Here is a 20,729-nt window from a genome sequence, read left to right as displayed (position 1 = left end):
GTTATTATATTTTCAAATCATTTACTCAGGGACTTGTTATTTATAATAATTGATTTTGCTGGCTAAGATGGTTATTTAATTATGTTGTGGTTTCAGATATGTTTATTACATTTAGTACTTCCAGTGGCATAATAATTATGGTTCAGTGCTTTCAAAACTCGACTGAAAATTTATTTCCTAGAGTTTTAAGAATTTCAAAATGAAACTTAGTGGATCTTAGTTATGGTGCATGAAGTTTCTTTTGTTAGTAATTAGGTCTTAACGTTCATCAGTTCTCCAGCGGAGTTAACTTAGAAAGTATCTTTAGAAATAGGTGTTGTGGATAAAGGTTTCTGGAAGTGAATTGATTTTATGATGGCGATTTTTCCACCATTCACAGATTCGACGTGTTCTGAAGGCTTAAATCGCTAAATATTCCAGCCATTTCCTCCCAGTTTTCGATGAGTTGTATATCGAACAAATAACAAAATTGTGTAAAAATGTTTCTTCATATTTGAGGATCAGTTTGCTGTCACGACAGGCATTTGACACATTAAGGATGTGTCTAGTTTAAGGAGGTGTCGGTTTAAGAGCTGGTCGAGGTTAATGGACACATTTGTGTAAGAAAGAGGTATTTGTTGTTTGAACCCATGTCTGTAGAATTATTTTGTTGCTTTTAATGTCTAATTACACCTGCTTAAATATTTCTAAAATCTTATGAGATCCCCTGCATATGTAAAAGCAAAAATCAATTTTTAATGGCATTATAATAATTATAAACAAACATAATTTGATATTGTATAGTATTAGACTCAATTTAAGGAAATATTTTTAATAACTAGGTAGATATTTTCAATATTAAAATTATTCTAACTGTGTATAACGCAAGACGAAGATAATGGTTGATCAAAAAGTGCCTCATTGTCGTTGAGAGGAACGCTCATTCCAAAATTTATTTCATGACAACGATTCAAGAGAGCAATGAGTTACTGGCATATTGCAAATAAGCTAACTAATAGGAACCCAGGACAAAGTTCAGAGAGAGATAACAGAAGAACTGAGATCAGCGTTGGATGTTTTTCTTTGTGTTAAAAATAACAACTAAAAATCTAAACCAGGTGGTGTAGTTTATACAAAAAAAGAACGAGAGTAATATGAGGAACAAATAACACGCATATAAGGTCACTCTATAAACTTCACTCATTATACATTTATTTGCTTTCACTCTACAATCCACTATCCACTATCCTATACACAATCCACATAACCTATTTCACCAGCAATAATCCTATAATCATTTATTCAAAGAATATCTCTATAGACGGGGATCATCAGAATTGGTACAGTTTTGTCGGTCATTTCATTATTTTCAGTACCTTTGTGGGTATTTTGTGTTTTTTAAGTGGTTTTTTGGTATTAGCCATAATTTAAGGTAAAAATTGTACATGAGTAATAAATATAAAATAGTATCTTAGAGTTAAGCGTTATAAATTACAAATTCCTTTCCGCTGAAAAATCACTATACCTCGATACTTTACTTTTGAATGATACTATCCACATTAAATACAAAATGAGCCATTAGTCATATTTAAAGGTTGCGCAAGAAGAGTAGGTTGTTGTGACAGTTCAAACCACCAAGGATGGACGTGTTACGACTTCCAGTTTTTTTTCCGCTGTAGTCCTTGAAGCGGTGGACCATGGCATACTGTAACGAAACCACTTGATATAAGCATCTTAATAGTTGCGGCGCTAAAGTTTCGGTGGTTTTCATATTTTGAGGGAAACGAGACACTTCTAAAAAAATTCTCCATTGTTTCTGTTTCATTTTAAAACTGATGAACTGAGTCATTCCGTCGTAAAGTACGGTAACTGAAAAAATGACAACTTTTACAATGTTTTAAACCTGGAGTCACTTAACTTAATTCATTCTTTAATAACTACAAACTTTCTAAAATCTATGAAATCAACCCTAGAAAATCCGGAAAAACCAAAAACTTCAATTCACAATAAATGCCAGATAATCGAGTAATCGTTCGTGAACGATTCACTTGCATTATGCAGTTCTGTATGTAAATGAACAATTTTTTTTTTTATACTAAGTGGAGAAGAGTCACTTGGTCGGTGTGAAAATGACGTGTCCTATATCTTCTTGTTAAAAGATAGCATAATAGTATTCCCGGCTCGAAGAAATCTCCAGGAAAAATAAAGCAGTGTGCCATGTTTAATGCTCTATTAAGTTTAATATTATTTCCAAGGCAGCTTTCTCCCCGAGCTGACAAAGGAATTCTCTGCGACACCTGCCGAGAACGGTTGATTGAGGGCGGCATAAGTAGATGGAGGATTTCACAAGCAGTTGTTAGAGGAGTTTTCATTGGAGATAGCATGGGCCCCTTGCCGGGTACCCTAGTGTGGCTAAGCGAGGAGAAAGTATCCCATTTCAATATCATCTCACTGTCCGAGCAAAAGTGGTAAAGAACCTCCGCTATTTTCATTTCTTCAAGAACAGTTTATTGAAATGAAATACCACTCTTGAATGATCCTACGCCTCCACTGGGCGAAGAATCGAGCCTGGGCTGGCAAGGTTGGTAAGATAGTTGCCAATTCGGGATTTAGCGGGTCGTGTTGGCTGAGGATTGCTTATTTTATTTTTGGTATTATAATCTCCTCTTATGAGATTTTGATTTTTTTTTTTTTTTTTTTTTACAAAATGTGTGAATATTTAGTAATTGAAAGCATAAAGCATAAAAATAGTATGAATTATCATAAATAATTTGAACTTTTATTTAGTGGCCTTCATAAATGGTCGTACGGTTTTAACAACTTAAACTTTGATGCTCATTAACTTTACGTACTTATTTCAATTAATTTTATAGATAATCCACTTTTTTTAATCTATCAAATCATATTTCGGTGCAGAAGAATCCCTCTTCCACATCAACTAAAAGGACAAAGAACATAATATCGGTTAAATGATACAAATATATGGATGAATCCATCAAAAGATTTTTTTTCTTTCCCCTTAAAACTTTAAAATCTTCCTCCTCTGACAGAAAAAAAAAGATATTTTTGCTTGTCGAATTACCTAACAACGTGATAAGGATATGAATACCAGAAGAAACCACATCTTCATTTTTTCTTCTTTTTTTTCCTACCTCCTAATTTAATTTATTAAACAAATACAATATCGCAGAAGGCGGGGGTCACAATATTACCCCAAGAGGAGCTGGCTGGTTCATTTTTACGATGTTTTCCATTAGTTCTACAGGCTCTGTCAGAGTTAATAATAGTGGAGGATTTTTATTTATCCTTATTCCTCTAACCTAAAAAATTTGAAAGTGCCTAATGAATTATTCACATTAGAGTTTTGCGAATATAATAGCATTAAAAAACTCTCTTTTGACGCTTCATAAAAAAGTACTTCGTCCGCCGTCCGCGGGCTTTTCATCACTATTTTTTAAATTTGTAAACAAAGTCACATATCAATTTAAAGTGTCCTTGGAACCTATTTTGTATCCAAATGGAGGCTGATTTGAGACCTTTTATGCCCTCTTGTTCCCTTTACAACTCGTTAAACTGAAGGATCGGCTATTGTAATCGACAAGAGTATTGCCAACTACTTGTACAAATCTTAATAAATCTAAAACCCAAACATATATACACTTTTATATTTCTTACCACCTAGCTAAAGAGGGTTTGTAATCCGGTCAAATGTTTTATTTGCAATTTTCAAAGGATCTATCTATAAGGATATATAGAGACCCCAGAGTTCTAAAAATGCATTTTTGCCTGGCCTGTGCCCGTCAGTCACACGACTATCTCCTAAATTTGTTGGCCAATTTAATTGTTAATATTTTTTTTTTTTTTTGAGTATTTTGGCCGCCGATACATGTATCAAATCAGCGTGTACTCGCAATATCTGAAAATCGTAGTTTTTTCTAGACTTTCGCGACAAATCGGCCCTTAAAATTTTGAAGAAGTCCTCTGCTTAAAGCCTCTAACTATTCCTATTTAACTAACATCTTATAATATAAAAAAAAGATTAAAAGTTATAGAGACAAGAAAAGTACAAATATGTACGTTCAAATCACAAAGGTGCATGCGTAAGTGTGTGTATGGACTATTTGGATCGGCAGATACAAGTTGGCCTGAATTTGCGTTCAACCCGTCGGGTGTCAGTTTTTGGGCACAAATCAAAGAATGGTTCCAATGGATTCACATGTTTGTGTGAGTTGTCAACGGATCTATCCGCAGGTACAAGTTGACCTGAATTTGCGGTCGACCCGTCGGGTGTAATTCTGATTTTGTTCACAATCTTTTTGGACAGCCAAAAAATGAATATTTGAGTTTTCTTCGTTTTAATTAATTAAAGAATTTGCCCAATCTTTGATTTCAATATTTAACTCTTCTTGAAAAGGTTGTATAGTTTAAAATTTTATCGATTCCTTGTAAATACACTGTACCTGATCTTGATAATTGGCTTTAGCAATTTATTTTTGATTTTACATAGCTCAAATATAAATGTATGAACACATTATATAATATGTCTAGGTGATTAAATTAAAAAGTTTCGGATTCAAATGATAGAACGAAGGTTGAATTTATTTGTTGTGTAGTACTATTTATATGAATATCATCAACAACCAACATTTATATGACATTTACGTTTCTTTTCGTTTCGCCTATCTTAATTTTGTTCCTTTGAACACAGAATAAATCCAGTGCAATGGTCGAAAATATACAAAAATACAAAACAAGTGTGTGGATACAGGCGTTTGTTGCTTCCATTGCTTACCGAGCATTTGTAAGTTGGATTTTCGGAAAATTGGCAAATGTGTAGATTCAGCATAATGTTGAGACAGATGGATTATGGTGAAACTTTTGGAAGTCCATCTGTACTAACCTTTTAACCTGTAAGTTCCAAAATGAAGCACATTTCAAAAAAAAAATTAACCTGTCACGCAACGTTAATTTCCATTTGATTATTATTGATTTAATTAAGTTTTATACAATTATAAAAAATCAATAAAATAAAAAAAATGGTTGCAAATTGTTAATATAATTAAAACAATGGTTTTTAAGATGTTTTATTACATGTTGCCTTTTTATGGGAATGGTTCCTCTAATTTGCAACAAACGGTAATTACTATAAAATAAAATAGTTTACAAAAAATAATAGTATACCTCTACTACTTATATCAGCCTGACAGGAATAGACGAATTTGCTAAAATTACGGTGTTGTTCTACCATCCAACCAGATGGATCAGGAACAAGTGTAACGATTATTAGTGCACAGTATAAGGTTAAGAAGGTCGCACGAAACGGAGCAAGTTGAAATCGATACAATCTACTCAAGCATCTCGCGGATGGTCAGAAAGACTCTACTTCTGTTTTTGTTCACAATATTTACGGACCTTAAGGAAGGTGAGAGACATAGTTTGAAGCTACTGTTAGTCGCCATCTACACTCCATGGGGAAGATGAAAGACAGTAGACTGGTCCCTCACGAACTAACTCCTCAGCAATCAGCTAAGGGGTTAGAAATTTGTGAAAATTGATTGAAAAACCCTTCTGCTTCCAACTCCTGCCTTATCCACCATATAATCCAGACCTCGCACCATCGGATTACTACTTCTTTCGATCCATGGCCCACTTTGTTTAAAGGAACAAATTTTATATTTTGGGGAAGTTGAAATTGCAGTCCAAAAAGATCTTTGACAGCATGGGATCGATTGGCTAGCAGATGGCTAATGATGGTAGATAACAATGGACTATACTTTTAGTATTAATTGTATTTTGTATCAAAGAAATAATAATACAAATATTTGGTTGAAAAACGGTCATTTTTTTTCATACACCCAGTTGATACTCAACCAGGATAAATACTACTCCTACTTTTTTTTTGATCCTTTGTTTTTTATGGTTCCTTAAAATTTGAGTTTTTAAATTTGTTTAAAGTTTGCTTCCATATTTCTAAATTAAAAAACAAAATAGTTTATCAAATGAGACTAGTGAACCAGGGACTAGAAATTGGAGGCGTTCTGAAAATTAGTTCCTTTATGTTCCTTTGGAGTGCTGATTACGATTTAAGCTGTATGAACTCAATGTTTTCCCAAAAATATTAAAAAATCTTTATAAAAATATCGACAATTTTTTTTTTCTCCATTAACATGAAACCTATGCATTTTTAGATATATCAACCTATACTAAATTAACCAAAATGAAATCCCCCACATTTTTTTTTGTCCTGATATCGTTTAGAAGCAACCTCTCCTAATTAAGTAGTTTTCAGACACATAAGGACAGATAGTATCTCGGTGGTATTCTGAAATTCGATTATTTATATTTTTTAAGGTTCTATTCACGAAATTCAATTTTGTGGACAAAAATATATTACAAAAAACCTATAAAATAAAGGCACTTTTTATTTTATTCTTATACTGTTCTTGGATTCCTGTGTATTAGTGATTTTGAAATTTCTCTATAAAGTGTTTTTTGAATTGTATGAAAAAGCAAGGTTCAAATTTTCCTTCAACTTCTCTAGAACATTATTCATTAGCATCTCCATTTTATCATTTACAATTTAAAATTTCCCCAATTTTTTTTTCCTAGAAATATTTAGTAATAAACAACTAAAATATTAAAAATAATCAAGCAGACACATTTGGTCCAGTCATTTGGACTTGGAGTCAGAGAGAGCGGGATAATACAATGTAGCTACAATTTATCCTTATTGGCACTCCTCTGTTATAAAATAAAACATTTTTTAGAGACTGTAGACTCTTAATTAACTGAGTCAGCGAATACTTTTAATAAATAAAGTTTTGGATAAAACAATATAATGAAAAAAGCAACAATATCATTGTATTTTCTTCTTGTGTTTTAAATTATTTCAAATTAGGTCCACTTTGTTTAATTTTCAAATTACTTGCTAACAAAATAAATAATTTGGAGTTCTTTCATCAGTCCAAGTATGATGACTCTGCAGTAGGAGATTATTGTAGGGAAAAAATAAAAATAAAATATTTTGTACTTTTCATTTTGGAATACCTGCAACAGATGATCGTTAATATGCATGAAATGTGAATGTAAGTGATTAAAATAAATAAACATATAATAATAACATTTTTTAATAATTTATTTATTGATATTTACAACTGTATACATATATACAACAAGTAAATTTGCTGTAGGTGACATAGTGACATGATAAAAACATGTGGAGAATCTACCCACTGATAGAACTCCAATAACATTTCTAGAGGAGAAGATCTCGAGGCCATCTTCTTTTCAGATGCCTAGGAGGATTATTAGGTAATGAAGGAGAAGCCAGGTTAGAAACAAGTGGATTTGGGTGGTTGAGAAGTTTATTATGGAAGGAACGGTATCTAGTTCTGGCCAAATCGGCAACATATGGAATATTGAGGTCCTGATGGATGACTTGATTTGTGACAAAGTAAGGAGCATTAAGGATTTTACGAAGGATTTCGGACTGTAAGGATTGGATTCTGGAGGAATTTGATGGTTTAGTGGAGCCCCAAAGCTCAACTCCGTATGTCCAGATAGGCCTTATAATAGTCATGTAGATCAGTCTTTTGTAATGGATTGGGAATTTAGACCGTTTGTCTAGTAAATGTTGCAATAGTCGGAATCTACGAGCAGTTTCTTGTCTTTTTAGTCTTGTATGAGGATTCCATGTCAGTCGTTTGTCAAGATGTAGTCCTAAGTAACGGATCTGTTCGACAGGAATAAGTGGGGTATTATTAAAGGATATTGTAGGGGAAGAGGTCATGGGTTTACGTCGAAGGGTAAATGTGATTTGGTGGGATTTATTGGAATTTATTTTAATCCTCCAGTTTTGGCACCATTCTTCAAGAGTGGTGATGTGGGATTGGAGGGTAATAATAACATTAAATCTATTTAATGTATTAATAATAAAATATTAATCTATTTAGATTTTTAATGAGTATCTTTATCTTATTGTAATTTATCATATGAAGTAGATTGGAGGAAGATAGTCCAGGTGACAGACAATAAATGTATCAAAATAGGAAAAGAAAACTATTTATTGTTAACCAACATTTTGCCCCACTTTGTCAGGGCTAGATGAAAGAATTAGATACAAACATTTTAGAATTGACAGAACATTAAAATAAAAACATTTCAAAAAAAATTTATGTTTATAAACTATATAAAAAGAAATGATAACAGCAATACAAGGAAGTATACATGTAGATTTACTAAAAATAAGTTATTAATAAATATAACCAGGTGTGATAGAAGTTCTAAATATATATCTAGACAAATAGATTGTAGGAGAATATTCATAAAATTAGTTATAAATATGGTAAAAAGGTAGGTGTAAGAGGAAGAACAAATAGGTGAAGTAGGTATGGTATAGGTGAGTTGCAGTAATATGTATATAGTAATGAATATCTTTTTATTAACATTTTAATAGTATTGAGGTTTTAATGTTATAGCAAAACACATTTTAGTGGATTATCATTCTCTGAATTTTCCAATTTATTCATATTGTGCATTAAATTCAACTAAAGAAAAGGTAATACAGGTCAATGTCAAAATAAATTAAATGTTAAATTTTTTATTTATGACTTATGATTTATTCATTTTACAGGAATAATTCGCCCCAAAGAGTGCTACACATGCCAAAGCACACTTGAAAGTAATATTTGTGGAGAGGGAAACATATTTCCAAACTTCATGACAAAATATTGCACTGTTAATCAATTTTACTGCATAAAAGTTATTGAGAAAGGTATGTTATTTAGCATATTGATTAATCCTTACATTGGCTACAGGGCCTTTAAGACTCTCTATATTTTAAATAGGTAGAGAAACATAACAACTAGGGAATACAGTCTTTTAAGTAATTTTGGCTAAACATTTTTGACAATATAGGCAAAATAAACTTTTGGAATAAAAAACGTTTATTATTTCACAACATACAAAATATATATATATGTACGTATGTATATTTGTATGTATGTGTGTATTGTGAAATAAATTGTGTGTACATACATATATGTAGAAATTAAACCAAAAGTCAATATAGATTAAGTAATAATATTTAAAGAAAAATTGCTTTTCAACTATTTTTTGGTTATGGAATATTTCAGACACTGTAGCCCATGATTTTCAATTGTATATTTGATTAAAACTCTTGGATTGTTATAAGTTCTTTTAAAAAACGACTGTAAATAAAAATCTTCATTACAAAAATTGTAACTAACAAATATAAAAACATTATATATATTACTGTAGCCATGTGTTAACCCCTGCAGGTTCAGGGGCTGTCCAGAGTCCATCCAATCTCATAAAGTAAGCACCCTTAATTAAGTAGGGGCTCATACTCGTGACCTTCGGGTTTGTAGACAGGCACGTTATCACGCCACATAATACCATATAATAACCATGTCATATTCTTAAATGTATTTTTCCAATCAATAAAGATTACTAAAAGCTAATGCCTTATACAGAGCATCTTTTAATGGCCTTTAATAGCTCAGAGAGATCACTTAGCGAAGCTTGATAATCCCAAGTATGAAAATCCACCTCTTGAATTCACCTTCTTATGGGGCAGTGAGAAATAGTACGGATTAGTGTATCAGGAATTCAATGAACAGAGAGAAACGAAGATCATCTGAAAATAAATGACTTGAATATTAAAGAGGAACAGATCTGCAATGGAGAATGTTTCCCATCATCAACAAGAAATAAAGAAATATATAATGTGTGATAATATACTCATCTCCCAATGTGGTTCATTTATTTTCATAAGTCAATCAAAAATTTGTTTTGTAAATAATCTTGAGGAAGCTTTCATAAATTAATATGATGTTATCTTATATTCAATGTTAACAAATAAAATTAGCTTTTGAAGACAATCACAAGAAATATGACTTTTAGCCGAATATAAGTTCTTAATGTCACATTAATTATTGACCGAACAAGCAAAAAATGAATAAGACATATTAAAGATAGAAAATTTTAGAATGATAACAATTTAAAACTAAATATTTGATGATAATGTGCTATTTATAATAACTTATAGGAAATAAAGTAAAATGGAATAACAATTGTAAAGTTATGAATAGGATAAAAAGTGTTTAAGTTTAAAGAAATATGGAAAGTTCAATTTTTACCTTGAATTAATATTTTTAATATAACCATTAAAATTCTTGAAAATCATTTGATAAAAACTGAATTGTAATTTTCAGCATGAATTTCAATTATTTATTGTAAAATTGCTTTTGTTTATTTTACCAATAAACTGGACAATAAAGAAAATGGGAGGTTAGTGAGAGGTCTGAACTTGTAAGTTTGGGTTTTGATGAGATTCTCTGAAAAGAAGGAAGCAGAAATTTCTGGTATCATCAGCATTGAATCTCTTATTTCATTAGGTTTTATAATTATTATTATTATTAATTTTTAATATTTGTATTTATTTATGAATGGATAATTTTTTTCAAGTATTTTGTTTCCATTATTATTTTTACATTTATTAAAGATATAATTACCATAAAGTTCATTGTCTTGAGGTTTTTGAAAATATCATACATTGAATAGAATAATTGGCCCAATGGAGAATTAGAGAGAAAATTTAGACATTGCCTGCAACCAGTTAATTTAATTGATGTAAAAGCTTCATGATGATGGATAGGTTTGTGTAAAGTTGTTGGTTTGGATAATTGAAGAATCACAGAAAAAGTAATTAGCACTGAAACAATTTATCTATGGGGTAGACCAAAAGTAGATGAGAGGACAGTGTGAGGTCTGGCCATGTGAGATGGGGTTTTGGTGGAATTCTGTGGAACGAAGTAAGTATGCAAAGATTTATGAAGTCATCACCATTTAATCTCTTAGTTCATTAGGTCTTATAATTATTATTATTAATTTTTAGTGTTTTAATTTATTTATTTATTGAATTAATTTTTTCATTTATCGTTGTACAATAATATTTTATGTGAAATAGTGTGTATTGCTCCAGCTAAAAATATAAATTACCTTCAAAACTATATTTCCATAATTTAAATGTTTTTATTTCAGCTGGTCGTACACCATTAGTTTACAGAAAATGTTCTCATTATGACTGCGCACAGGAAAAAAATGAACGCACTGGAGAAATAATAGCGTGCAGTATCTGTTCGGACTCACTATGCAACAGTGCAACAGTCAGTTCAACTCTTTCATTTACGGTATATCTTCTAATGATGGCCATTGTATATTATCATCTCAAGATCCTCAGTCTCCTTGACCAGAGTTAATGAATCATCAACTCCAGACATTCTTGAAAACAAAATATGACAATATTACCAAATGGAGCTCAGCATCCAGCAACATGGAAGAATTTTAATATTTTTTAAAAGGGATAGTTAATGTTTAATAAACCTTAAGAATGTAAACTAATTTACTAATTAGAATTTATTTGATTGTTAGTAATTAAGTGTTTGATAGAAGAATCAATAAAAACAATTCATGTTTGCTAAAAGAGCATATTAATGATTTCAATTTATGGTTTGAGATGGTTAGGTTTTGGGTTATTGTTGGTTAAAACAGGTCAAGAATATCTTTTTTCACCATAACAGGCTAGGTCTCTTGTGTTTTATCTCACAGAATTCTGTACTTCATCTCTATTCACACAAACCTAATTAGCTCTTGATATGTATCTTAAAATTTTTTATTGATGTACACATCTCTACTTTGCTTATAATAGGATTAATTATATGACAGAGATTAGGGATTAGTCACATCATTTCTACTTACTGCTTGTCAACAAACTAAGGTTAGAATATTTTTCATGATTGATTAAAATTCCCTCTTCAGCCTGTTTTTACTTTTAGTTTGTTATGTACATAAAATTCTCTCTTTTCTCTTAATTCTGTGTTTTTCCTGAGTGATAATAGGTCATTTAAGCCATGTTCATTTGATAAGAACATTTACTTTTAACGAAGAAGGAGATCTTAGAGTTACATTGATAATTGCCTTAATTGCGCCCTAATGTATGATTTCGAGGGCAAAAAAGACCGGGAATCACTCAAGACAAGTAAATTCAGGTTATGCATGATACACCAATATCTATGACAACAGGTTTATTAAAATGCAGGTGCTCAGGAATCTCAATTCAGCAGCTTCTGACATTAGAAATAGGTTGGCTAGGGGATACCAATCTCAGAATCAAATATTAAAAGAAGAATGAAAAAATCAAACTTTAGCTTAAGAAGACCTGCACAAATATTTTTCTTACTATATAATACCAAAAATAGAGTCTAAGATTTGCTAAAGAACACCAACCTTAGACTGAGGAGGAATGGGGTCACAGATGACAAGAGAGCTGTCATTGACAGTTCTAGTTTTTTCCAAACTGTTATGATCATTTTTGTTTAAGATGTTCCCTAGAATAATGGAGCTTTCTCAGGTCTTCTTGAACCAAATTTGCGGAATTGAGGGGAAAGAGACAATTTGTAATGAAGACCGAACAAAAAGTTAAAACAGGCTGAAGGTGGAATGGTAATCAATCATGAAAAACAGTTAAAATTTAGTTTGGCAAATAGTGTATATAAATTATGTGACTAAACCCGAATGTTTTTCATATATCTAATTCTATTACTATAGACCAAATAAAACATAAGTTAGACTAGACTAGATTAAAAAAAAAAATCTTAAAATTCACAGGTGTTGTAATTTTTTTTTTTGAGAAGTGTACATAAGTAAACCATGACTATAGGCTAATCACTAGAGGTTAATCAGTTTCTGTTTGTTTCTAGGAAAAAAGCAACTTGATATACAGTTTGATATTTATTGTATAGGATACTATCACCATCCCGACAACCTGGTCCTGCCATCATTCGCCCAACTTTTTTTTTGCCTATCATTTCATACTTCATAACTCTCTTAGGAATCCTTTGACCATCCATTCGAACGACATGTCCTGCCCATCTGAGTCTATTTATGTTTATGATACAACCAATGGGAGCATCATTATATAATTCATATAGCTCTTTATTACGTCTTTTCCTCTAGACACCATTTTCTTAAGATTGGCTCGTAAATACGCCTCAGAATTTTTCTCTCAAATAATTCTGATGTAGTTACAACATCTCTTTTATTGAGAGTGCAAAATTCTGACCCATATGTTACTATCGGCCTTGCCAGGGTCTTGGTATTTCGAGAGATAAGCCTGGATCAAAAGTGCTTTATGAGACCATAATAGCTTCGATTTAATGCTGCTATTCTCTTTTCTATTTCCTTTGAAAAGCTATTTTCGGTGTCTATACAGGCACCCATTTGCCTAACTGTAAATATTTGATCAATTGTGGACCTTACCTTAGTAAAACTACACTGATATTCCTTTATACTATCTTCAACATAGGGGAGCATTTTATTGAACACTATATTTGATAGTATTTTAATTTTTCATGTATGATTATTATGAACTGATTATTTGTCTAGTGTAAATAAAAATAGTTGTTTTTAATTAATAAGCTTTGTATAAGATATTTCAATACATTTCATTGACAATTTACTTGGTAAGTAAGAAAGATGATTTTTAAATCTTAAAAAGATACAAGAGCCTATGAGGCAGGGATATTTTATATATTTATGGCTGCGCTGCTGGTATGCAATACCTACATCTGCCTCTATAGAACAACTTCAGTCAGAGTTTGAACACACATTAGAGAAGAGAGAGATACAAGCATTTTTCAAGTGACCTCATGTTGTGACTTCTGTAAATTTTGGCAGTCACTGAGACAGCTGTACCTCATATATGTAACTTAGTTAGGCCAATATGTTTTGTAAAGTTATATCCTAGTTATAATAAGAAGCACAAATCGGCTTTGTTAACTATGGACTGAGGACGAGATGAATGACAACCTATGCACAAAAGCAAATTTCTTTATTCAACCTTGAAGCTGGTCTTTTTCATGATTTAACAATCAAGAAAGTAGTACTATTTATTAATTTATGTTTTGATCTTCCTATATTGTGAAACTGCCAAATAAATCAACGTTATGTATGAAAATCAAAATAAGCGTAGAGATAAGTGTCATTTGGTGTTGAAAAGATTAAAACTGAATGAAAAAATGAAAAATATTATGATCAAATGGGTGAAAATATTTATAATTTTAATGTATGTATATTCTTATATTCCAACCATTGTTTTGTATTCTGTACATTTTATTATGTTCAATAGTTATACTTTAACTTATACTTTTTATCCTTAAAGTTATAATATTTATTACCACTGTTATGTACTACACAAAAAATGTATATAATTAATTGTAATAATCAAATTTATATCTATCATAACTGTTTTTGCCTCATTAGATTTTAATTATGTTTTATGTTTAATTTTCATAATAAAAAATGTTATGTGAAAAGTTAGTAAAAAATCTGTATTTCCTTTTTATAACATCTTATATTTATATATAAGGAATAGGTTTTTACAAATTTTAAATAATTGTGTGGAAGAGTTTGCTGTCTAATTTCAACGTACCATACTGCATCTCATCTTGGAGTATTAAATATCTAAGTTACATACTAAAGTATTAGAGACCATTCACCATTAAAGGTAAGAAAACTTTACTTAAAACACTATTTGCTAAAGCTTATTACAAACTAAACAAATGTTGGTAAATTTCATAAATAACTAAAAAAGTAAAAGTATGGAATAATAAAAAAGATTCAAAAGATATAAAATATATTTATAAAAATCTGGCAATGCAAAATTTAATTATTGTTAAAATATTTGTTACTTAATACATATTTACAAATAAATTATTTTAAAATATTAACCATTATGTACATTTTTCAGAAGGATTAAAACATCACTCTTTTCTTAAAATTTTCAGTTGGCTTTCTTACAAGCATCGATCCAATCATTATAAATGTTTATGGGTAAAAAGTTAGTCATGGTTTGAAAATCTTCTAAGCATTTTGTGAACACAATTCAAGGACTACTCCTCACCCGATCATAGTATAAAATAATGTATAAAAAAAAAAATTTGCCAAAGAAAATAATCTGTGTTTTAATACTTAAGTATATATTATACTTTAGTATATATTTTAAGTATCAATGAAAGCAAAATGTTAACAAAGAGAAGAAGGAATCAGATATAACATGCTTGGACTGCTGTAAAATACTGGCTTTATTGTGTTCAGTACATCTCTTTGTATACATTCAACTAGCTGATCTAATCAGTCAGCTGACATCGAAGTAACAGCTGACTGTAACTCCCCCCCAACCAGTTTACAATCCTCGCAAACTTACACAGTACAATATAATAACATATCAATAAAAAATTATACAAACTACAGTACAAAAAAAAAAACTCACAACCTCACTAAAAGTAAAAGCCATTCACATAAATTAAACTTAAAAATAAAGAAAAAGACTCCTGGTGCAATAAAATGAACAACATAAAATAAAAAATTTACAAGAGCCACAAACAAACTAAAAAAATTGAATAAATAACTACATTTCAAGTGGAGGCGATATGAGAACACTCCAGTCTCTATATTGTCATTACCAGACGTTTTAACTTTTCAATATCAACAGTTCTCCTATTTTTTGGGTTCTCTGATACTTTCTATTTTTACAACTTTGTGTTTCCTTATAATTATCACCCTGAATGGGCCCTCGTATCGCTGGATCTCCTTTATGAACTGTTATAACTCATCTTTCTATATACGATCGTCTCGATTTTGATCGCTCCTATTCTATCTGTGACCTTTAAATTTTCCTGCGCTTCCCTCTTGGTTTTTCGTGTCCTTATAGTCCCGGCGGAGTTCGTGGAGCCCAAAGAGGACCTCAAATGGCGAACACCCCGTAACTGCATGTATGGAATGATTATATGCCGCAATCGCCTTAGGCATAGCTACGTCCGGTTCTAGTCCTTGGTGGACCTGATAATAATCGAAGATGGCCAATCAACGCTCTATGCCTCCTCTACTCTACTCTGGTGTGTTGAGTAGCCATATTAGGTTGAGGTCCTTCATTTCCTTTCGAATCACGGCATTGTCAAATTCTTTGCCTGAATCTGACGACATGCGCCCCGGAACTCCGTTCTAATAGACTGTTTTTGTTTTTTCGTCTCCCTGATCATCATAAATATGTCCTCTTCTGGGGCCCACCGTCCTCCTCCGAACGCCTTCTTTAATCTTTCCTTGATAACTCTCCTAGGGGTCTCTTCTTCCGCCTGAATCTGATTTAGGATGATCCCCTCCACTTTGCAGACGACCGCTGCTTTTAATACCTCCGCATCTTCACTATCGAGTAGGTTTTCGACAGACTTCGCTTCAATTCGACATATTATTCGGTCACTTCCTTTTATGAAGTGGCTCAGTTCTGCTGTTTCCCTAGTAAACCGTTCGAGGTCAGAGAAACTTCCGATAGTGGGACCAGCTCAGATTAAAGGAAGGTAAACGAGAATATTGTGGATGAAAAATACTCCATACCAAGGTTCGAAGATATTCTCGATAGGCTGGGTGGGGCAAGAATATTTAGTACATAAGGCGGGATCACCAGATCAGGATGCACCCAAGAGACCAGCACAAGACCGCGTTTACTTTAGAGAGGGGCCACTAGGAGTTCATACGGATACCGTTTGGCTTAAAAAACGCGCCTATCACCTTTCAAAGACTCTAATTCAAATTCTTGAGGGGGATAGGCGAGTCTGTGTGTAAGAAATACATAGACGACTAACTTGTTTTCAGCAAAATAGAGACCGAACATGTGCAGCGTTTGAAATACGTGTTTAAACGGATAAGAGAGTTTGGTTTGAAACTGTCCTGGCAAAAATCTTCACTGGGTCAAGAAGAAATAATTTTTTTGGGGCACACAATTTCCAGTGTTGTCGCAGGAAGGCACGGATAGTGAACGTTCTGTACCATACGCTCATAGGCGCCTCTGGAGGGGGGGGGAGGGTTCCAGAGGGAACTTCTGGGGATTGTTGATCACTTCCGACCCTACGTGTGTGAGAGGCAGTTCCAGGTTCATACGAATCATCGCCCGTTACAATGGGTCGGGAAGCTAAAGAAGTCCGCTAGGATCACGCGTTGGAAGGAATTGCTTAACCAGTATAATATGAAGATGACTTACAAACCTGGAAAAGAGAATGTGGTGGCTCTCAATGGCAATAACGGTAAATGCAATAGAGGATCACCAGGCGGGCCCTTCAGAAAACGCGAGGCAGTTTCTGCGTGAGTGGACAGCAGGGGAGGATGAACAACAAGAAATAGTGGAACAAGACATCAGGGAAGAGTCATCTGAGGACGAGGAGGGAAGTGAGGGAATATCACAGGAGATGTAGGAGCTGGAGGAAATAATAAATGATAAAAGACAGAAAACAGTCATCAAGGAGGAGCAACTTTATAGAATGGTGAGGGACGCGTCCAAACCTGGAAAGACCCACTATCTCTTTGTGGGGTAACGCTATGATGTGGGATAAAATACGCGAATTATGGAGAACCGAGCAGATTAGGGTAGACCGGTCATTCATCCAATGCACGCTAATGGTGGAGACCCTACAAGACGTGGAACGGCAAAAGGAAGTGACGATCGCTTACCACCAAGGTAAAACCAATCATCTAGGACTTAATGAAACCCTACAAGCACTACGACGTAACAACTTCTGGTAGGAAATGAAAAATACCATCCAAGAGACCATCGGGAGTTGTACAATTTGCCGTAGTACAAAGTATGATCGATGTCCACCCCGCGCGAGGCAAGAAGAAAAACCGAATGCGGCAGTACCCGTTAACGATCTCCGAGTAGATTCCTCCAGATGGAGAGTATATAAATGGATAACGGTGATTGACCTGTTCAGTAAGATGGCCATAGCGTACTCTGTGCAGGATAGATCGTCTGATAAAATCGCATCTGACAGCGGTAGAGAATTTGATAATGCAGCTATCCAGGAGGAAAAGAAAACGCTAGAGGTGAGGAAGTGATCTGGCATGTTAATAGCCGAGGAAGAATTGAACGCCTTCATAGTACACTAAGCGACCACTTAAGAATGTATCAAGCAGATGAAGGGTTAGAAGTAGGAGAAGCATTCGCGGCCTATAATTACTCAATCCATTCACTCACAGGGTGTATCCATATCCCTTTTGAGATACTTTTTGGGCTACACACACGGCGGAGGGATTACAGAGGCGCGACAACCGGAGAGAAATAGATCGTAAGTAATGGTGTCGCATTGAGGAAACTATGGGTGAAGGTGAGAGAGAGGATTCAGAAAGAAAAGACTATGTGAGTGACAGGGACATGATGGGAACCATCAATATTAGGATGTTAGTTTATTGTAAAGTAGCTTCCAATAGAGGGAAAGAAATTCTGCATTACGAGGGGCAATTCATGGTAACTGTAATTAGAGAACATAATATTGTCACTATTGAAAGCTTAGAAGCGAGGAAGCGCAGGACGGTCACATTGAACAATTAAAACTACCGGGAGCTGGGTCGTTCAAAGAGTGTTCTTATAGCTACCTTTTACCTTTTTTTTTTTTATTAAGTCTCTTCTCGCTGCCACTTAACTAATATATAGATAAACTTTTTAACGAAATTATTGGTTGTTACGAAATTAATCATAGAAACAATCAATGTTCAATTATAAATAAAATAATTTTTCAAACATGCTTTTAACTCACTAAGAGATGTTCCAGGAGCATTTATCTCATGATAGACGATTAGTACTATTTTATATACAATTGGATGTGATGATGTCTAGTCTGTAGAAAAATCTACATTTTACTAAAATTTCATCTGTTTTATTTATACTTTTGTCTACCCTCTTTTAACCCTTCCCTTCAATGTTGGTATTGCTGTTTGTTTATGTTACTCCCTCTTTTACCTCCACTCCTATACTCGATTCATTTTTTCTCTTAGCCATGCAAGAAGATCTTAGATCTTTTACGAAATCTGAATTATTCAACTCCTGTTGAAAGAGCTACAATTTACAATTTCAATTTCAAATTACATTGAAAGTAATCTTAAAGATTTTTTTTTTTTGTCATCACATCCAATTATATTACTTCTGAACCTCCAATTTTATTCTTTCTTCACGATAACATTTGAAGCCCTTTCTGCTTTACTCTTCATAATCCATGCATATCTATCTACAGCTTTAAGACTCAATATTCTTTCTTTCCAAAAAAAAAAAAAAAAACCTATAATTTGCAATTCAGAATAACTTAATCAAATTGTATTTCGGTGCAGGAGAGTCTTCCCTCTCCATCCACTAAAAGCATAAGGGACACTTTATCGATTAAATGATGAAATTACAGGAAGATTATTGATTGACCGTGTGTGAAGATGAAAAGAATATGGTCCGGGTGCGGTCAAGAAAAACTCAAATAGTAGAAATATACTAATTTAATGAGCCAACGTTTCGCCCCACGTTGCAGGGCTTCTTCAGGGCTATTTTGACTGCCGTCAAAATAGCCCTGAAGAAGCCCTGCAACGTGGGGCGAAACGTTGGCTCATTAAATTAGTATATTTCTACTATTTGAGTTTTTCTTGACCGCACCCGGATGAAATTACACTGTTATATGTCCGTTAAAAGATTTTTTCCCTCAAAAAGATTAATTTTTATAGGCTCTGGAAGTGTTAATAATAGTGGATTATTTTTATTCATCCTGATTCCTCTAACCTTCAAATTTGAAAGCGCCGAATTAATTACTCTCAAATGATTTTTGCATAAATAATAATATAAAAAACTCCTAAAAACGTATTTATGTACTTAGGTCCTTTGTTCACAATCTTTTTAGACAGCCAAAAAATGAATATCTGAGTTCTCTTAGTTTTAATTAATTAAAGAATTTTCCCAACCCTTGGTTTTAACAATTAACTCTTTTTGAAAAGATTGTATTGTTTAAAATTTTATCGATTCCTTGTAAATACACCGTACCTGATCTTGATAATTAGCTTTAGCAATATATTTTTGATTTTACATAGCTCAAATATAAATTTATGAAGACATTATATGTCTAGGTAATTAAATTAAAATGTTTCTGATACGAATGATAGAACGAAGGTTGAATTTAAAGGTTGTGTAGTACTATTTATATGAATATCATCAACAACCAACATTTATATGACATTTACGTTTCCTTTCGTTACGCCTTCTTAATTTTGTTCCTTTGAACATAGAATAAATCCAGTGCAATGGCCGAAAAAATTCAAAAGTACAAAACAAGTGTGTGCATACAGGCGTTTGTTGCTTTGCTTACCGAGCATTTGTAAGTTGGATTTTCGGAAAATTGGCAAATGTGTAGATTCAGCATAATGTTGAGACAGATGGATTATGGAGAAACTTTTGGAAGTCCATCTGTACTAAACTTTTAACCTGTAAGTTCATATTTAGCATTAGTCACTCCGACTTAAATGAAGCACATTTCAAAAAAATTAACCTGCCACGCAACGTTAATTTCCATTTGATTATTATTGATTTAATTAAGTTTTATACAAATATAAAAAATCAATAAAATAAAAAAAATGCTTGCAAATTGTTAACACAATTAAAATAAAGATTTTTTAGATGTTTTATTACATGTTGCCTTTTTATGGGAATGGTTTCTCTAATTTGCAACAAACGGTAATTACTATAAAATAAAATAGTTTACGAAAAAATAATATTATACCTCTATTACTTATATCAGTCTGACAGGAATAGACGAATCTGCTAAAATTACGTGTTGTTCTACCATCCAACCAGATGGATCAGGAACAAGTGT

General features: G+C 32.6%; 1 protein-coding gene and 1 long non-coding RNA gene across 4 annotated transcripts in view; one reads left to right on the top strand and one right to left on the bottom strand.

The window, feature by feature from the left end:
* LOC106677914 (uncharacterized) overlaps positions 1-11,261 on the top strand; it is a 17,961-nt gene extending 6,700 nt beyond the window's left edge. The window contains exons 2-4 of one of the 3 annotated variants that reach the window (XR_001342660.2): positions 8,457-8,536; positions 8,612-8,752; positions 11,044-11,179. Coding sequence is in view for 2 of the 3 variants with exons in the window: in XM_014416129.2 (XP_014271615.1) it covers positions 8,612-8,752; positions 11,044-11,261 (359 nt within the window). In the remaining variant the exon portion in view is untranslated. Of the gene's footprint in view, positions 1-8,456; positions 8,537-8,611; positions 8,753-9,498; positions 9,623-11,043 lie in introns of those variants that run through there. The other 2 variants (XM_014416129.2, XM_014416131.2) reach the window with 2 other exon arrangements.
* On the bottom strand, positions 6,893-20,723 carry LOC106677915 (uncharacterized). Its single transcript, XR_001342663.2, has 4 exons — positions 20,637-20,723; positions 11,002-11,283; positions 9,254-9,637; positions 6,893-7,026 (listed from the first exon to the last, which is right to left on the bottom strand). It is a non-coding gene; the product is annotated as an uncharacterized lncRNA (long non-coding RNA).
* Positions 20,724-20,729: the final 6 nt, after the last annotated feature.

This window comes from Halyomorpha halys, unplaced genomic scaffold, assembly GCF_000696795.3.
Source record: "Halyomorpha halys isolate HHAL.00 unplaced genomic scaffold, Hhal_1.1 Scaffold111.1, whole genome shotgun sequence".
Classification (NCBI taxonomy): domain Eukaryota; kingdom Metazoa; phylum Arthropoda; class Insecta; order Hemiptera; family Pentatomidae; genus Halyomorpha; species Halyomorpha halys.
This window is presented reverse-complemented; position numbering and strand designations above follow the sequence as displayed.